General features: G+C 40.7%; 1 protein-coding gene across 1 annotated transcript in view; it reads right to left on the bottom strand.

Moving 5' to 3' along the window:
• The window catches only part of csmd2 (CUB and Sushi multiple domains 2), a 216,642-nt gene that overhangs the window by 57,772 nt on the left and 141,660 nt on the right, over window positions 1-17,210 (bottom strand). The window contains exons 27-33 of the mRNA XM_019275463.2: window positions 13,071-13,273; window positions 12,658-12,849; window positions 11,300-11,438; window positions 10,942-11,129; window positions 7,416-7,610; window positions 6,542-6,658; window positions 4,419-4,532 (exon numbers count right to left, since the gene is read on the bottom strand). Coding sequence (XP_019131008.1) covers window positions 4,419-4,532; window positions 6,542-6,658; window positions 7,416-7,610; window positions 10,942-11,129; window positions 11,300-11,438; window positions 12,658-12,849; window positions 13,071-13,273 — 1,148 coding nt within the window. The remainder of the gene's footprint in view (window positions 1-4,418; window positions 4,533-6,541; window positions 6,659-7,415; window positions 7,611-10,941; window positions 11,130-11,299; window positions 11,439-12,657; window positions 12,850-13,070; window positions 13,274-17,210) is intronic.

Raw genomic sequence — 17,210 nt, 5'->3', positions numbered from 1 at the left:
CAATTTGCTCTTGTAAAGAACTTTGTGACCTTGCTCTATGAAAGTTGTTATACTAAATAAACATTTTATTATTACTGTTACATTATGACTGAATGGGGATCCTGATTATTGGCACTTGTAACATTGCGTCACAGGTACAGCTGACCATAGTCTGTGCAGCACATCACGCCCTGTTCTTGGAGCTCAGAAGCTGCTTCAGTCAGTTAAAACATGTCATCTCACTATCAAGTTCTTGTTTTTCACAGCTTTCTAATTTACAGTTAATTTCTTTGTCTTAGGAAATTTTGTCTCAACTGGACTATTGTAACTTTCTGTTCACATCCCCAATTTTCCAATCATAATTGGAGGATCTGCAGCTGGTTTAAAATGGAGCAGTAAGACCAGCTGCAGGGATCTCACCTCCTCCAGCTTTATTTCCCTGGCTGTGTGTGAAATATAGAAATCAAATTCAAGGTTGGATTTAGCACCTGCAGGGTAAGCCTCTCAACAATCAAGCTCAGAGCATTCAGAAGTCTGAATAGCATACTGTGCAGGCAGGACTCTTAGGTCACCTGACCAGGGCTTAGTGGCTGTCCATCTGTCAAAATTTAAGACCAAGGGTGAGCTTTTTTGTAGCCAGAGTCAGATCAGCCAGATTTAGTTTAAAATGGCATCTGATAACCTATTTGTACAGACATGACATTCATTTTCATCACATATATGTGGCTCATATATATTTACTATGAAATGATAGCTAATCATTGTTTTTTATTATTTGTGCAGGCCTCTGAGGCATGCTTTGGACTGAATTAAATCTGACTTGACTTAATTTTTCTGTGCCAAAATGTAGAATGTCCAACTATTAATCAAATCCTCGGAAAAAGAATATTTCATTATATGATTGCCTGCTATCCTCATCAGCTCATGGTGTAATTAAACACAAGGGAAACCCCATGATGTATCTACTGTGGTGGAAAACTATTTGTTGAATGACATCAAACATGATACAAAGTGTGAGCATCTCTGTCTCTGCCTCTCTGTCTTTCTCTCAGTGTGCTGCTGACTGGCTCTCTGCAGTGTATCTCATTACTCTGTGTCTGCTTGCTGTCACACTGTAGTGGGAGGCGGACATGCTTAACCCCAGAGGCAACATCTGTGTGTCTCCGTGTGTCAGAGTCTCTATCCTGTGTATGCATGTTTCACTCCCTTTTTTGCGGCTATTTCTGCACCTTTAAGTCAAGTGTCCTGAGATAGCTTCAATGGCACAGTTTGTTGCGTCATCACTGTGATTGTGCAAGTTCCACTGTGGGGTCCCCAAGGCATGCTGGGTAGTTTATTAGAGAAAGCCCTTGCTGGGTGCTATCATGGTGACAGTGTTTCATAATTTGCTGTGCAGGGCAGGTATTCATCAAGACAGATCAAACGTGTCAGCATGTAACTTATCAACCCTCTGGCCACTGTCCAACTCCAAACCACTTTGCCCTTAATGTGCACCTCTATGCTGGCATATAAAAGACATACACGGATAGATATGACTTTGGCTGGAAGTCAATAGTGAAAATTAAATATGCAGTTGGTGTGCACCGGTTCAGATACAGCAGTCATCGGGAAAAATGTAAAAGCTTAACGCTCCAGCTGTTAAAACTAAAGTCAAACAGGTTTAGAGTAAAAAATAAAGAGTGTGCCCAGTGCTGATTACAGGATATGAATTTTTACATTTTATGAAAAAATGTTTTGCATTTATTCAGCAAAATGCTTGTAGTAAAACAAAAGTAGCAAATGTACATTAGCAATAGAAGAAGTCAAACTTAGCCAAGGGAATGAGCCTACACCTCTACACCTTGTCTGTCTTTGTTTTCTACGTCACACCACACCTTTTATCATTTACTTACACTTACTTTCCCTGTTTCATTATGCTTGTCACTACTGCCTCTGCCAATTCACCATTCATGCCTTTTCTTCTCACTATATTTGCTTGCCCAGAAATGAGAGTAATTAAAACATACCGTCAAATGTTATGCTGTGGTTGGTTTACTGTAATATGCTTTTCATGTGTTGACTACTGTGATTGACCATGCTTGACAAATAGCATCCTGCCAACCACTAAAATACTCATTACCTGGCTATACTGTATATTTACTGCACATAATAACAGCTTCTATATTTGGCCTGTGTGGGTGAATCTCTTGCTTTATACGCTTGCAAATGTGGATGTAAGTTGATTTGTGAGCTTCAGTGTATTTGTATGGTAGATGCAGGTACATACTTCTATGCCTAATTCATGCTAGTTCTTCAATGGCACAGTCTGTGTGGGCTAAAAGTCTCTCTTCCCTTGCCAAAGTGTGTCAGCTCTGCTCTGCCATGCCTGGTTAGAGAGCTCTGTGAACCTGCCGCCAGGAGTCTGCAGTTAATATAGCGTCCTGTTTATTGAGCTGTAAACTGGATTTTCTGAGGCTGTCCTGGACACAAACCAAAGTAATCATTTTGCTTTTGTCAAGCCACAGGGCCAGGGCAGGCTGAGATGGAGAGCTGCCTTAAACTCACAAACCTTTTCACCCGACCCCTCTTGAAAGGTTGTACCTCCCCTATTCAAGCTATTTCTTTTGTAGCCCATCAACACAGCTGTGGCATTTATCACATCCATGCATCCACAATTTTACAACACTGCCGCAACAGAAATAATTAGTTCTCCTTCACCTTTGTCCTTTTAACCTTACAACAGTCCTTTTTGCTTATTCCCCATCGCCTCACCTGACTGCTTTATTCAGTTCTACCACCTTTGTGTATGTGTGCTGTACTTCTGTTTGACATCTATTCAGAATATTTTGAAAAAAAAAAGGCCTATATGGGCAGACCCCATTTCCTGCAGGAACTAGTTAGGGCCAGAGCTTCAACTGGTGCAAGTAAGCTATTGGAACTGCTCAGATTATTGTTATTCTACCTAATTAATAGCTTTTTTAGGGGATAAACATGCTTGAGAAATTGTGCACATATGATAGCAATGGCAAAAGATGCATGTCTCATCTGGGTCTTACCACCCACTAAAGACCTGCCCAGCACATTTTACTGATGTGGATAAAAATCAAAATTTGTGATTCATAGGCATTGTACTAAAACAAATAAACTATTGAACCATGTGTCTGTATAGCGTCAATTTTGACCATGAAACAGTACCTACTGACAACAGGAAATAATGTTTTATATATTGATGCACTCCCATTAGCAGGCTGGCCAGATCCACCACAAATCTTGTGGGATAAAATTAAGATTGTGATTATCCTCAGAGAAAGGTAAGAAAATAAATAAATAAGGCCAATGTTGTATGTCTTATTGTGTCTTTTGCTTCTGCTTTTTTGGAAAACTGAAAAAAGTGGTAGGAATACTGACAGATATTGTGTATTGATAAAGTTTAAACTGTGCATAATTAATCAGAAAATGGTATGAATTCTCATTGTGTGTCATTCTTTAATGGTTGTTATATTATATGGTATTATTAGAATAGCATAATACGAACAAAGTTTAAAAAATATGACGGCTAGTGCCATCTGTGTTTGAGGTTATTTGAGGTTATTACCGGATGCAATGGCAATGAAAGAGGATCCCCGCAGAAAGTTTGGGAAAGATGTTGACTGTTGCATGAATAAACACCTGCAAGGTGAAAACTTGAGGCAATAATGTGAATGTAGAAACCACAGTTTTATGCTATTTATGGTAATTAATGTTAATTCAGCTTTGAGTAGGTAGGTGGTTTTGTTTAGGATCCTAATGCTAAAAATGCACAGCTGTAGGCACAGCAATTTATTCTTGACAAAAGGGAAGGAATACAGTATATCTCATTTTCCTGGCTTAAACCCAGCACACAAGTGTAGGTGTGTGTGTGTGTGTGCACGTGTGTGAGTGTACTTGAATGCCTACACAACTGCATGAGTATATATTTTGAGAGTTGACATGTATGTAATACCAATTCAGCTCATGAAGTACTGAATGTGCATGCAAGTGTTCTTCAGCCTGTCTGCGACGTGTTATCCCTGTGGCTCTTTAAGTTGTTGTTGTCACTGTTGAATTTGTTTTACAGCTCACTGGAGCCAACCTGCAGCCACAGCAGCTCTGCCTGTGTCAGCAATTTGTCTCTGGCTTTAACTGAATCCTTATGAAAGGGATAGCTAAGACAACAGTAATTTTATTTAGTGTCCTATCATGTCCAAAAATAATGACCAGGAGATGTAATAGTCAAATCACATTTGCCCATTTGTCACAGCCTGGTGCTGACAATGAAACAAAAGCTGTACAAGCGTGTTTAAGTCATGTCTTACTTACCTGCAGTTCAATATAAATAGTTACTATTTGACAGTTTGATGCCTGTTATAAAAATCAACATAGCTGATACCCAAAAATGTGAAGACATGCAAGTATCTGAGTGTGCATTTTTGTTTTAGTACCTGTGTGTGCTCCAGACAGGGAACTGAGAACACGGGAGTCCTGTGTTGTCCCATCGTGAACCTCTACAATGTCATTCAGAGCTGTCTGGAAGAAGGCGAATTGACTGAAGACCACTAAAAAAGACAGATAAGCACAAAATATTAGCACATCAGAGGCAGCCGAAATTAGATCCAAACTGGGACTGCATGGGGGTGTCAATTAGCTCAGAGCATCCGCCCCATGTACGAAGGCTCAGCAGCAGCCCAGGGTTCAAATCCGACCTGCTGCATGTCGTTCCCCATCTCTCTCTCTCCCCGCATTCCTGTCACTCCTCAGCTGTCCCTGTCAAAAATAAAGCTTGAAAAAAGCCAAAAAATAAAAATAAAAAAATAAAAATTGGGACTGCATCACAGCTACACTAAAAACTCTAAATCCATTTGCAATGACACCGAAAATCCACTTTCATTCAAAAGAAAATCATCAACAGCAATTTAAATCAAAATATCTTCTTTAAAGCGAACTGGATAATACTGCCAGTTATGACAACACGACCAAAAACTGATATTACGCGACTAGATCAGCAACCCTGTCTGGGCTTGATGGCTTGTCAGTAGATGAAAGGCTTTGGCGATGACAGCAAATCTGTTGTACAATGTGCAGCTAAAGCTCCACTATGAAGCCTTCATCCTTCATCCTTTCAGCCTTCAGTTTCTACTGCAATTGCCTGAATATATTCAGCTCGTTCGCATCCAATCTGTCTCTGGTTTACTTGTAGCAAATATTGCAGGTGAAAGAATAAGATGAAGAGGATGAGGGAGGGAGAAAGAGGGGGCAGGGGACTAGTGATTAAACATTTAGCATGATGGCAGGACCTTATCTTCTGAGTTAAACTTGTTCAATATGACTCAGCATCTGTTTTCTCCTGCTCAACCCAAGTGTTTCCTTTATTCGCACATCCTCTTCATCTCTCTCTATGATAAGAGCAGGCAGTAGTTGCAGTGACACCCACTCCGTCCTCTGTATTAAGGAAAAAGGCCTATCATTAGGGCTGGTGCATCAGCGTAATGAGAAGCGGCAAAAATGGACGGGAGAGCAATTTTGGCTCTGCACAACAAAGAATGTTGCCTTGGGCCTCACTGTCATTTTCCAGGAAAATGCAAATGTGGGCTTTAATTATTTCAATTTCCTCTCTCGCTTTGACTCCATTGAGTGAAATATGTTGCCGACAGGCCCAGTCATTTTGCATCAGTGCTGGACCTTCAATGAGTGTCATGACCCCAACATTCAAAAGAAAGGGGTGAACCCCAAAGCCAAACACATGACAGGCACTGCTTTTTAGTGTTATTTAACAATGATGGCTTGAGCTTTCCCTTATTGGCATGATGCTGATAACTCATTAATGAACCAGAGGGAAGAGAAAAGGAAGCAAGAGATACAAAGAGCGAAAGACAGACAGAAAGTGAAGCAGAGGGACATTTTGGACAAGTGAAACATGTTTGCATTTGCCTGTTTAAGCTGTGTCACACTTGAGCATTGTTTTGCTTTCTGAATAATTTTCTGCTCCTATAGTGTCGCAGATATTTTGGAAGCAGGCTGTGACCTTTAAGATGGAAATGCCAAAAGATTCAGGAACTCTGGATCTTCTAGACACCAATTATTTTTTGGTGTGTTTGCGCGTATGTGCGACAGCAATATTGTATTGTCTGATGTGTAACGTGATTAAACTGCTCCACAAAAGTAACATGGAAACATGTGTGCAGCAATGAGACAGGTGGATACTGGAATTTTTGAATCACTGTATAATTTTAGTATGTGCAGAAATTTAAAATAGCATGCAGCGAACCCTGCAAGTTAAGAATATGTTGTGTGTGGGAGCTTTTCACAAACTTGTTTTCTCCTACGCATCTGTCACTAAGAATATTCAGATGTGAAAAAAAAAAAAGTGTTTTCTTCTTGCTTTCATTAGTTTCCACAGTGAACGAATGTGTGAAAAATTAAGTGAGGCACTTGAGCCTGGTGTGAGCCTGAGAAAGGCATTTTGGAATCATTTCATCTTAATTAAACACACATGATTACCCACCTGTAAACAAAACAGCTAAAAAAAAGACCAAATACAGTAACACAATACTCTTCCTTGACTTACCGTAATCCTTGGGCACCACCACAGAGTAGAGACAGGTTCTCGCACTGCTGTAGTTGCCGGGGTAACCAGGAGATAAGACCACTCCCTCCAAACCTGAGTACTGCCCACCACATGGTGCTAGAAAGAGACACGGGCATGAGACATGAAGAGACAGTGCAGACAGCCGAGGAAGGTCTAAAGCCAATAGTGTAAGATTCCATTTCTCCACTACCTCCTGCTTTCCCATCCCCTCTGTTCCATTACTCCTAAATTACTTTTCTTGTCTGATTGGGCTTTGGGTGGAAGATGTCCCTGGTGTTTGCCACAGTGAAATTGCAATGTTTTCCAAGTGTCCCTCTGGGTTAGTCTGGGTGAGATGAGGCCCTCTCTCTGGTTAAAACCTCTAAAAAATGCTCTGTGCGTGCTCGTATCTTTGTGCAAGTGCTGATCCCATGTCTGTGAATGTGTGTTTTAGCTTGTGTGAGAATGTGCACGGCGTGAGTCTGTATTCTACCTGACAAATAACTGAGGCTTCACACTGCGAGAGCCAGATTTGGTGGCGTCTGGGATTTTTTTTACCAGCTTTTTTAGGGGAATATGCACAGCGTGTGTTCTCCGTGCCGTGGGAATGTCAGAGAACAGCCAGGATGACGCAGGTTTTGTCGTGAGGAGCAGATATGCAAAATAAGAAACTCTCTTTGAACTGCAGATTAAATTAAAGCTACACTCTTACAATCTAATACCATAAGCAAAACCAGCGCAGCTCTACACATATACCTGTAGGACATAGTTCTGTGCAAAACCGCATAATCATACATGTGTGTTTACACATGATAAATCTATAAACACTGATGTGGTTTGTTCCTAACAACCGTCTCCAGATGTCAGTGTTTACCAATGCAGATGGGTTTGGGTTTGTTCCAGCTCGGCTTGCCGTCTCCCCCCATGATGCAAGTGAGGGTTGGGTCTCCCTCTAGTGTGTAGCCACTGTCGCAGTGGTAGGTGACAGTGGAACCCAGCTTGAGGTCGGCGCCCACCCGTGTCCCATTGCGCACCAAGCCCGGCTCGAAGCAGGACTCCCTGGGGTTCTCTGTGGAGAGAGGTAACACGGTGGAAAATCAGCGTCAGAAGGGAGCTCGTGTTGGTATTCAATAAAAGGAGTTTTGCATCAAGCTGCAGAGGTGATACTGGAATAGAAATTGTTTTCTGCCTAAGGTTCCTGATATTCTCGGATTTCTCACTTCCTCTACTCATTCTCTTTTTCCACGCTTTCCTCTTTCAGTAAATATATCTCACTGACTGCCACTTTTCTCTCTAGCCCTTGACGGTGCCCTTTCATCTGTGGCTGCTGGAGGTATGTATGGCTGTGGAGACAGACAGGCAGCTGATTGAGAGTGGCATTGCTCTGGCCCAAGGTCTGCTGACTGCACACAGGCGCCTCTCACACACCGCTTCTCTGTGCAGTCAACTAGAGAAGACAATGCACATACGCAAGCTTTCTCTCGCAAGCACACACAACACACACAAACACTGCATCTAACCACATATCAATCACCACTCCTGAGGTCGTAAGAAAGATGTCTCGCTCAATCTACCATCACATTGTTCTTAGGTGGAAAATGTGCATGTGAAAGGAGGCCTGTCAATTTGGCACACTTCATGCCCTTACAGCTAAAATAAACATAGGAAAAATGTCTATGACAATTTAGTTCAATCTTAAACACAGTCCACTCACACAGCAAACTTCAATATTTGATGACTTAACACAGACATACAAAAGGAAAGGTATATCACACATTTCCTTTTGTCAGGAAAACTTCAACTTCTGTTCTGCTTACAAAAATAAGTCCAAGAGCTCCAACTATCTCAACATCAATGAGCTGAAAGCAAACTTGGTCACGTTTAAAACAACGTTCATATTTTAAAAGCATCTATTTGTAAAGGTCTAGGGTATTCTTCACTTCATTCTCCTGCTAGTGGAATTTACAAAACACATAGTGTTACTTGTCTCACAGTTGATAATGTCAACTTCTCTGCAACTTCTTTTCTGTGTCTATTTTCTCTCTAACTTTAATGAAGAGGACCAACATGTTGGAAGTGATTTTTACATTACACTTTTTTTCTTGCTCCACCATCTGCCGCTTAGAGAAGGATAAATTTGCACCATGAACAACAATATCCTCTCGTTGTGTACCATCAAGCAAATTTCCATCAAATTGAGTATATTTTCTGCAATATCCTCTGTATGTACTGTAATTATAACATAGTCTAACAGAAGTTCTAATGATTTACTGATGATAAAATGTGCAAGTAGAACTTTGGATAAATGCCTAGTTTCTAAGCTCAAAGCTGGGGACCTGCTGACCAGACAGGAGGCTGCCCTTCATGGCTGAACAGAGTCCTGGGGACAGGCATGTGGTCTGTCTGTCTGTCACCCTGGGAACCTGTTCTAGACAGGTTGAGCCCTTTTATGGGCTGATTTTGACCTGAACCTTCCCTCAATGCCTCCTTCACTAAACCAGCACACCTGGCAAGAGACAGTGGAGGCGTGATGGATGTAGCAGGCATTAAGGGTGGAGTGGCCCTGGACACGAGCTAGTGATCAGAAGGTTGGTCAGCGAAGTGAAGATGGCCGATTTAACAAGCCCTCCCCTGGGATATTTGTAGGTGTGATAGAAAACGGAAAAGTAGCATTGTCTGTTTTGGAAAATGCTCAAAGGAGTTTATGTGATGCGATATGAAGTAAAAATGAGCCTACAAGTTGGTGAAGGTATTGGATTAGACAGATGTGAGTATGTGGGTGCTTGTATCTTTTTCTTTTTTTTTTTTCCTGTGTGTATCTGTCCATGTCTGTGTCTATGTAAGTTATTCAAATGTGGCTCAGGCATGGAAAGTTTTTGCCCACATATTTCCCTGGAGAGCCTAATCAGACATGGCCAGAGACACGGAAACAGAAAGACATAACGATTGCTTGGTAAAGAGGCTGACAGCACCTCAGGCACATTTTGTAATGCAATTTTCAGTGGCGGTCTGACCAAATACTAGCTGCGCCAACTCGTCAACTTGCTGCTTCCTCACCAAATAGACCCAAACCCACAGCCAAACACGCCTTTGTGCCATGTTGTTTGTCTGAAACTGAGGAGGTAATTTATGTATTATTTGGTTATGGTTCATTAGTGTGGAGAATTGGAAGTGGGGAGAGGGAGTTTTTGTGAGCCACACACTGGGTCCATCTGCTGTACCAGATTGGCCATACAATATCACACACTGTATCACACACTGCAGTAAATATAGCTGGGAGTGAGTTAAGGGGTAGGCGCTGTAACACTGTATCACCAAAAGATTTTGCTTTACTCCATTTATGTACAATTTGCAAAAGAAAAACAAACCTGCATCGCGTTAATAAGTAGTGTTGTGAAGTCAGATTGCTTACTGTATATAGATCAAATCCCATCTGAACGCCAGCCAAGAAAGAGATAGCTTAGGGTCGATCTGGAATTGGGTAAACGTCTGATACCTTAAACAGCTCTAATTGAGGCCGGGAGATGTAGGAAGATTTAACACTGTTCTCTCAAGCAAAGCCCTTAACGAAGATGCCCTGTCTAATTTAGAGCTTGTTCAGCGTCTGTATATTTGTTAGGAAAAAGCTTTAACGTGAGGCTGAAACACAAACGCAAAAAAAAAAAAAAAAGCAGGTGTGTAGCATTATCCTTAAACTGTCTCTCTTTCAAGAATGTCTGTAATCATTCTGCCCCACATGTGCAGCGCCTTGTGTGAGGAAATAAATTTGGGTCCCTCAAACAACATGCTGCGGTCAGCTAAGCTCAGACATGAGACAACAAAACGTAGTTTGCTCTAATTTATAAGAAGCCTTCTGTGCAGCTGCAAAGCACTGATCAAAAAGAGCTTAAGCACACATGCTGTCGGCTTTTCATTTTCATAATTCTTTGTTAGTCGGATACTAGAGGAGGTACAGATCAATAATGACTTCCAAGCAGACCATGGCAAAAATGGGAGGGTGATGATCAGGACGCTGCAGCACAGACACCCCATCCTTTCTCTGAAGCAATTTTCACACGACTAATCTCACTCGCTTTGGACAAGACACAAGAGAAAGTTAAAAAGAAACAATCTGCAAGGTCGATAAGCGGCAGAGGCTAAATCCATTCTTATTCTTCCAGAGAAAGAATTTAAAACATGAGTTGTTTAGGGGATAAAGCCTCACACAGTATTTAAAATTCACTGTTTTGTTGAGAATATTTAAAAGTTTGAGATGAAAAACTGATGCTGAAAAACTACAACTAAGTCAGACACAGACATAAAAAAGACAAAATGTTTCGACTAAATTGATGGTTTTGTCCAATTAGCCAAATACTGTATTACATTTTAAAGGCATTTATCTAACCAAACAAAATGCCCACCTGTGTATTGCAGGACAAATCCATTGCTGCTGAGGGAAGCATCACTGCGGAAAGCCAAGAAGAGTGTGTTGGAGCTGCTCTCAATACGATCCGGAACGTCTGTGCCATAGAAACTACCCAGCAAGGGGCTGAGGGAGTCCGGCCCATCATAGATATGCAAGAAGTCATAACTGGGCTCCAAGCTGAACCTGGTTACAGAAGTGTTTATAATGTAAATACAAATGTGCAGCTCACATGAGATATAACAATGTAACGACACACTTTAAATATGATTAAATAGTCTGTACTGTTGTATAGAACAGGTTTACAACTACGACAGGAATCAATTCACACATGTGAAAATTAGCGTGCAGCTTACTGGTTGAAGTTAAGAGCGATGACATAGTCCTGTGTGACAGTAACCGTCCAGTCACACTCCCTTCCGTGGGGGTACGGTTCAGGATAATCTGGAGACAGAATCAGCCCACTAGGACCTGTCAGGTTCCCTCCACATGGGGCTATGAATATGGAGAAAAATGAATTAGTAAATGTGAAAGTAAACATAGAACAAGTCTTGAGATGTAATCTCATATAATCTCTCATGTAATCTCGTATATAATCTTATTCCCACTTTAAATTGTCTTTTTTTATTTAAATAAAAAAATAATGCTTTGTTCTGCTACTATTTTGCAAATCCTTGAAATGAGCTGATGGTCAAAGAACAGAAATAACTGTTAATATAAACATCTGAATATAAGTATAAACAACTTAAAACAATACAAATAGTACAAAATGTATAAGAAAAAAAGTATAAAATGACACCAAAACAAAAAGCTCCATATCTACATTTAAAGAAAAAGAAAAAAAAAAAAAAAAAAATTTACCAACAGCAGTGAACATTGTTTTAATTGTAATTTATAGCCTCCTGCTTGTTTCCCTGCAGTAAGTTATAGCAACAGATGCTCCAGTGAGATTTAGCTAATGCCCATCGACACTGTTTACCACAGTTTCACCTGTAACTGTCAGGGAACTATCCTGCACAATCCCTCTCCTGAATAAAATGCCCAAACTAATTTAGTTTAGCACTAATTATGTGAGATAGCTTGATCTTAATTGCTGTTGTGAATTCACATTGTTCTGTAGAGCACCAAGTGTGATCAGACATTAAAAATAATAATAATAATAAGAAGAAAAAAGGCAGAAGAGTATAAGTCTGACTAAAAGGTCTGTGTTGTTATTGAAAAACAGGATAATCAGATCTCTCTGTCTGCTGCAGTGACTTCAGGAGACATCTCGGGAACACAGCAATCAGGTTTGCCACTTAAGATTCACTTTAGGAGTCTGTTAAGTAATCACATTAGGAATTTGTATTGTCTACCTGTTTCACAAAAGTCAGACGAGCGAGAGAGTTGATACAGTAGACTACATTAGACAGGTTAGAGGGCATAATATATTTTACAAGATAACTTTTATTTCTGCGCTGTTCTCTGATTTCTGACTTTATTTATTATATCATTTAAAACCTCATAACCACAGAAAGTTTACTCACAGAAAGTTTGGAGAGAAAAAAAACGTATTTCCTTAAAAAGATGGGTGCACAAGCTGAACAAAATGAATGCGGTCACTCAGCAGTAGCAATACATAAAGGCATGTGACAACATTCACACTAGTTCTGCTCATAATCCATGCAGAATCATTACCCATAACTGATGATGGCATGCTGTGTTAATAGAGTACCTGTGCATGTAGGAGGGTCTGGCTGCCAGAAGAAGCGACCGTTGATCTCAGTGCAGGTGATCCTGTTGGCCCCCTGCAGTATGTAGCCTGGATCACACTGAAACGCCACATGGTCCCCAGGCTCCCTGCTGTCCCCGCTGCGGGTCCCATTAGTAGGCATGCCTGGGTCATTGCAGGAGGTTGCAGTGGAGACTAAAGGAGCAAGAAGAAGCTCAATTATTGAAATGATGTGAAAATGATCTTCAGTTAAAAGATGAAGAAAGAGGTATTTGTGTCACAGCTCACAGTTAAACCTGTGAGTGGTGAATTTTGTCCCTGTCTACACCGAGTTACCCTCCAGCCATTGAACCCATCTAACATTTCCTTCACCACGCTCCCTCCCTCCCCGCCTGGCTGCCTTCCTCCCTCCTTACCAGAGAACTGCAGAGCGAAGCCCTGCTTGCTAGTGAAGAAGTCTGTGGTGAACTGCAGGCTGACAGTGTTGAAGGTGCTGTGGGCGTCTGGCGGCAGCACTGAGCCACTCAGCTCCCTCAACAGGACCCCTCCATCCTGGGGTCCATCCCAGATTCGTAGCACATCGTGGACCTCCTCCGTGTGGAAAACCAGGAAATGTAGGCTGTTAAAGGCAAGGACAACATACTTCAGAGATCATGACAGTTCAGTTGATAGATGACACTCTGATGCAACCTCAGGCACTCAAAAAGACATGTATTTTCTTAAAATTTAGGTTGGCTCTGACTATTCACACCTGCTATTTGCATTCTTTTCATACAAACCAAGGTCCAGGTCCTTTTAATGGAAGGCAATTGAGTCCATATTTTCCATTAACAGCTTTAGTTAAGAGAGGAATCTAGGCTCCAATTGTCACATTATGTTGCTGGTACATGTGGAGTAATTTTAAAAAAATAAAAATCTGCATCATCTGCATCCTCCATCTTTTGAAGGTTAATATTAAGGCTCAGTGATCTGTCTCTATTGAGACCAAAATTAAATATAATAATAATAAAGCAGAAAGATAAAACATAAAAAGCTAAAATAATATGGGCTTTTAGCAATACAATTCACATTTTCTAAAATGTAAAAAAAGGATGAGTCAGAGCAAAGCAGGATGAAATAAATGGATTTAATCAAACCACTGAGTATTAAAAGGAATCAATACATGCGAGGTAATAATGTGATTAAAGGGCACAATAAGAATAGAAGAAAAACAAAAACATGAATAAGGGCAAGCATAAAATATGGAAACAAATAGCATTTTAAAGTGAATCACAGACGCCAGAACCAGAGCATTCAATGGATGTTCCGCAATGTCAGTCAAGCAGAGACGTCTGCCACGGCATTTAATAGTTTCAGTCTAGACATCAAAAAGATGATGCTGTCAAAATATCTACTCTTCACTTTGGCGCAGACAGCTGTCAGCCAGCTGGTGGTCCACTGGATATGAAATACACTGTAGGTGTGTACGTGTGTCTTTGTGTGCGTATGTGCAGCACCCTCAATGCAGTGGATTCATAATGATTACCAGCCTCAAAGTCTTATGTGTGAGCATGTATAAGTATGTGTTTTGGACAGGCTCAGAAAGACGACTAAAGGGATAGAAAGTTATTTCAGAACAAATGAGAGACTAGAGGTAAAAGTTGACATAGGTCACACAATATAAAGGACCTAGTAAAAGATATGTCTGTGTTCTTTGCAGCAAAGTCTCAAATACTAAACATTAGGATACATATATTGAGTATATGCATGAATGAGCTCACTGCGGAAGACCATTCTCCTCTCGTTACTGCAGTAAAAACATTCTAATTCTAACATCAAATGAAACAACGGTTTCCAAGCCTTATGAAAATGTATCTTGTGTTGCATGCCCTCAAAATCATTCAAATGATTTGAAGAGTTAATCTAATAATCTATTATGACAATGATTTCATTATGAAAATTCACTGAAAACCACTTTGCCCCAAAGCAAATTCCTGACACTCCCTCATGTTTCAGTAATTTAGGTTTTAACACAAAGCAAACAACACTCAGCTGTAATAAATACTCAAGCAGCACTTCAGTCTGTCAAGCTCTGTTTATTCTATTATTTTGTCCACAAGCCTATTATAAATCTGTCCAGTAGCCATGTTCTCAAAATATCATCTTAAATGTGGTGAATGGTAATCTCTGTCCTAGTCATTGGGAGGAAATTACGGTACTTTGTGCTTTTAGTATCTTCATCCCTTTAAACACACACACACACACACACACACATGCACGCAGCCTAAAGCTACAGATGATGCAGAGGAGAAACAGCAACCCACTGATATGTCGGGTTTAGCAACAAGTTCCCACAGTTTCTGCATAATTGGTGTCAGACTCCGATTCCCATATTGTCTGACGTAGGAGCAGCAGCTAGAGGGTACTCAACGATCTGTGTGTATGTGTGGATACTGTACATAACCTACTTGACAAGTCCTGTGGAAGAATTGCACATAAAACAAACAGAGGCAGGCAGGCGAACCAGTACATGTACACTGATAGGTATATTTGTAGGGTACGTTGCATTATACGCTCGTATATAAGCATCCGCGCCTGAAGCTGATGCATAATGCAGTGTACACATTAACCTCCTGATCACTGCAAATCAACACGTCACATGTTTCTAACATTAATTATGTCTTCGAAGAACTGGCATACATACTAATGCCGTACTTTGTACTCATACTGCTTAGAGTTCTCTTGCTAATATTTGCTGAAGCACAGATGAGTACACTGTATTTGAACATTAATGAAATAATAATTATGTCAATAAAAAAACAGCAACAGCTCATATACTATATATTACTAATATATATGAGCTGTTGAAGACATTTAAGAGCGAGCTAAACCAGTACTCCTGGCTCCACGGACAACCAATTAAAATGACAAATTACAAATTATGAGGCTTACATTTGTGTTTTCTCTTGTGACACCCAAAATCCAAACCCAAAGTCTATTTTAGAAAAAAACATCATTTTTTGTTTATAATGGTAGCAGTCTAAAGCCTGGAGAGATGGGCACTCTGTGGTTTGAATCCAAAAATGTGGGTGTGAAATTCATACTTCTTTAGCAACTACTGAAGAGGAGCAGTTGAGAAGGGTAACTGACCATGAAATGCACCAGCACAAGACAGCAGCTCTCCTTGGCAGCTCCTAAGTACAAGCTGCCAAATCTACAATTGGCCAGATCACAATATGTATTTGTGTTGATATATACTGATGGAGATGGCTAGAACAAGTAGTAAGAATAAAATAAAACACATAAAAAACATATATGAAATAAATAAATTAAAAATATGATTTTGCTTCTTTCTTAATATTTTACTCTGAAACAGGGCATTCTGCATAATGTGTGTTTTTACCTTTGGTGATTCAAGTATATCTTGATCGACTATGGTATTGCTACCTACTTTATAAAAGAATAAAGGATCTGAGTGCTTCTTCTATCTCTATCTACTAATCTCCGACCAAAGGTTATGCTCAAAGGCCTCCATCTCTGTCATGTAAGCGCTTCAGGCAGTCGGGTGCTTGTTATGCAAATGCTGTTATGAAACCCTGAGGTACTATGATCTTTTTACCTACGCTCCACCTGCACATACCCTAGACAGGAGATGCTGAGGTGTTTCACAGGGTTTGAATGAGTAAAACAAAAAGGGTTAGTAGTATGTGTAGTGCGTGTGCCTTCCTGCATTGATTATTAATGTGCATGAGTACAGCATATGTGTGCTGTAGATGTGAGTGAGCCTAACATATGTTTCAGATATTTCAATGTTCAAATCAAGCACCCATCACGTGTCTGATCCACGTTCGTGCGCTGACGTTCTAATGCAACCTTCAAGACCGTCAGACACTGAATGGCATGTTCCATTTGGAGATTTATGTGCAAGATGGAAGATGGAGAGCTGGGTGGAAAGAAAGGGGTGCGTTGAGGGAAAGCAGAAGGTGAGGGAGGGAACAAAAACAAGACCGATGTTAATCATTGCTGGGTTGCTGGGAAAAAAGGGGATGATGGCGGGAGGATAAGAGGTTGATGGAGAGCAGAGGTAGCTCTGAAGGATGGAGGGATTTGTGCTGAGCGGTCGGATGGATAGGTTGGACGTGGGCTGCATGTTAGGATAATTGGTTCCTTTTATACAACATCTAAATAGCCTATCTCTCCTTGTCACTTTCTAGGAGTGAAGGCTGGGGGGCGGGATAAGGAGACTGCGAAAAAGAGAAGATGGTGAGAGGATAGAAGTGATGCAAGAAAGGGGAGGGGGGGTCACCTTTAACCTTTTCCTTGACCCTTCACGCATACACTGCAACTGGACTGTTGGATTGGACATTGAAAAGACTTTAACCTGCCAGCTCTATCATAGTCTATCAAACTGTAATGCCTGATTTAGTCTGGCAAGTGTGAATTGATCAGGTCACCATCAGGGGAATTAACAGTGAGCAAATGGGAGTGTTGTTGATGTTGCTCAGAGTGTAGCTACCTTGTTTACACTTTATAATATAGAGCAATATAAAGGCAAGCAAAAGATTTCCTGTGTATTC

The sequence above is a fragment of the Larimichthys crocea genome, chromosome XIII, assembly GCF_000972845.2.
Source record: "Larimichthys crocea isolate SSNF chromosome XIII, L_crocea_2.0, whole genome shotgun sequence".
Lineage (NCBI taxonomy): Eukaryota > Metazoa > Chordata > Actinopteri > Sciaenidae > Larimichthys > Larimichthys crocea.
This window is presented reverse-complemented; position numbering and strand designations above follow the sequence as displayed.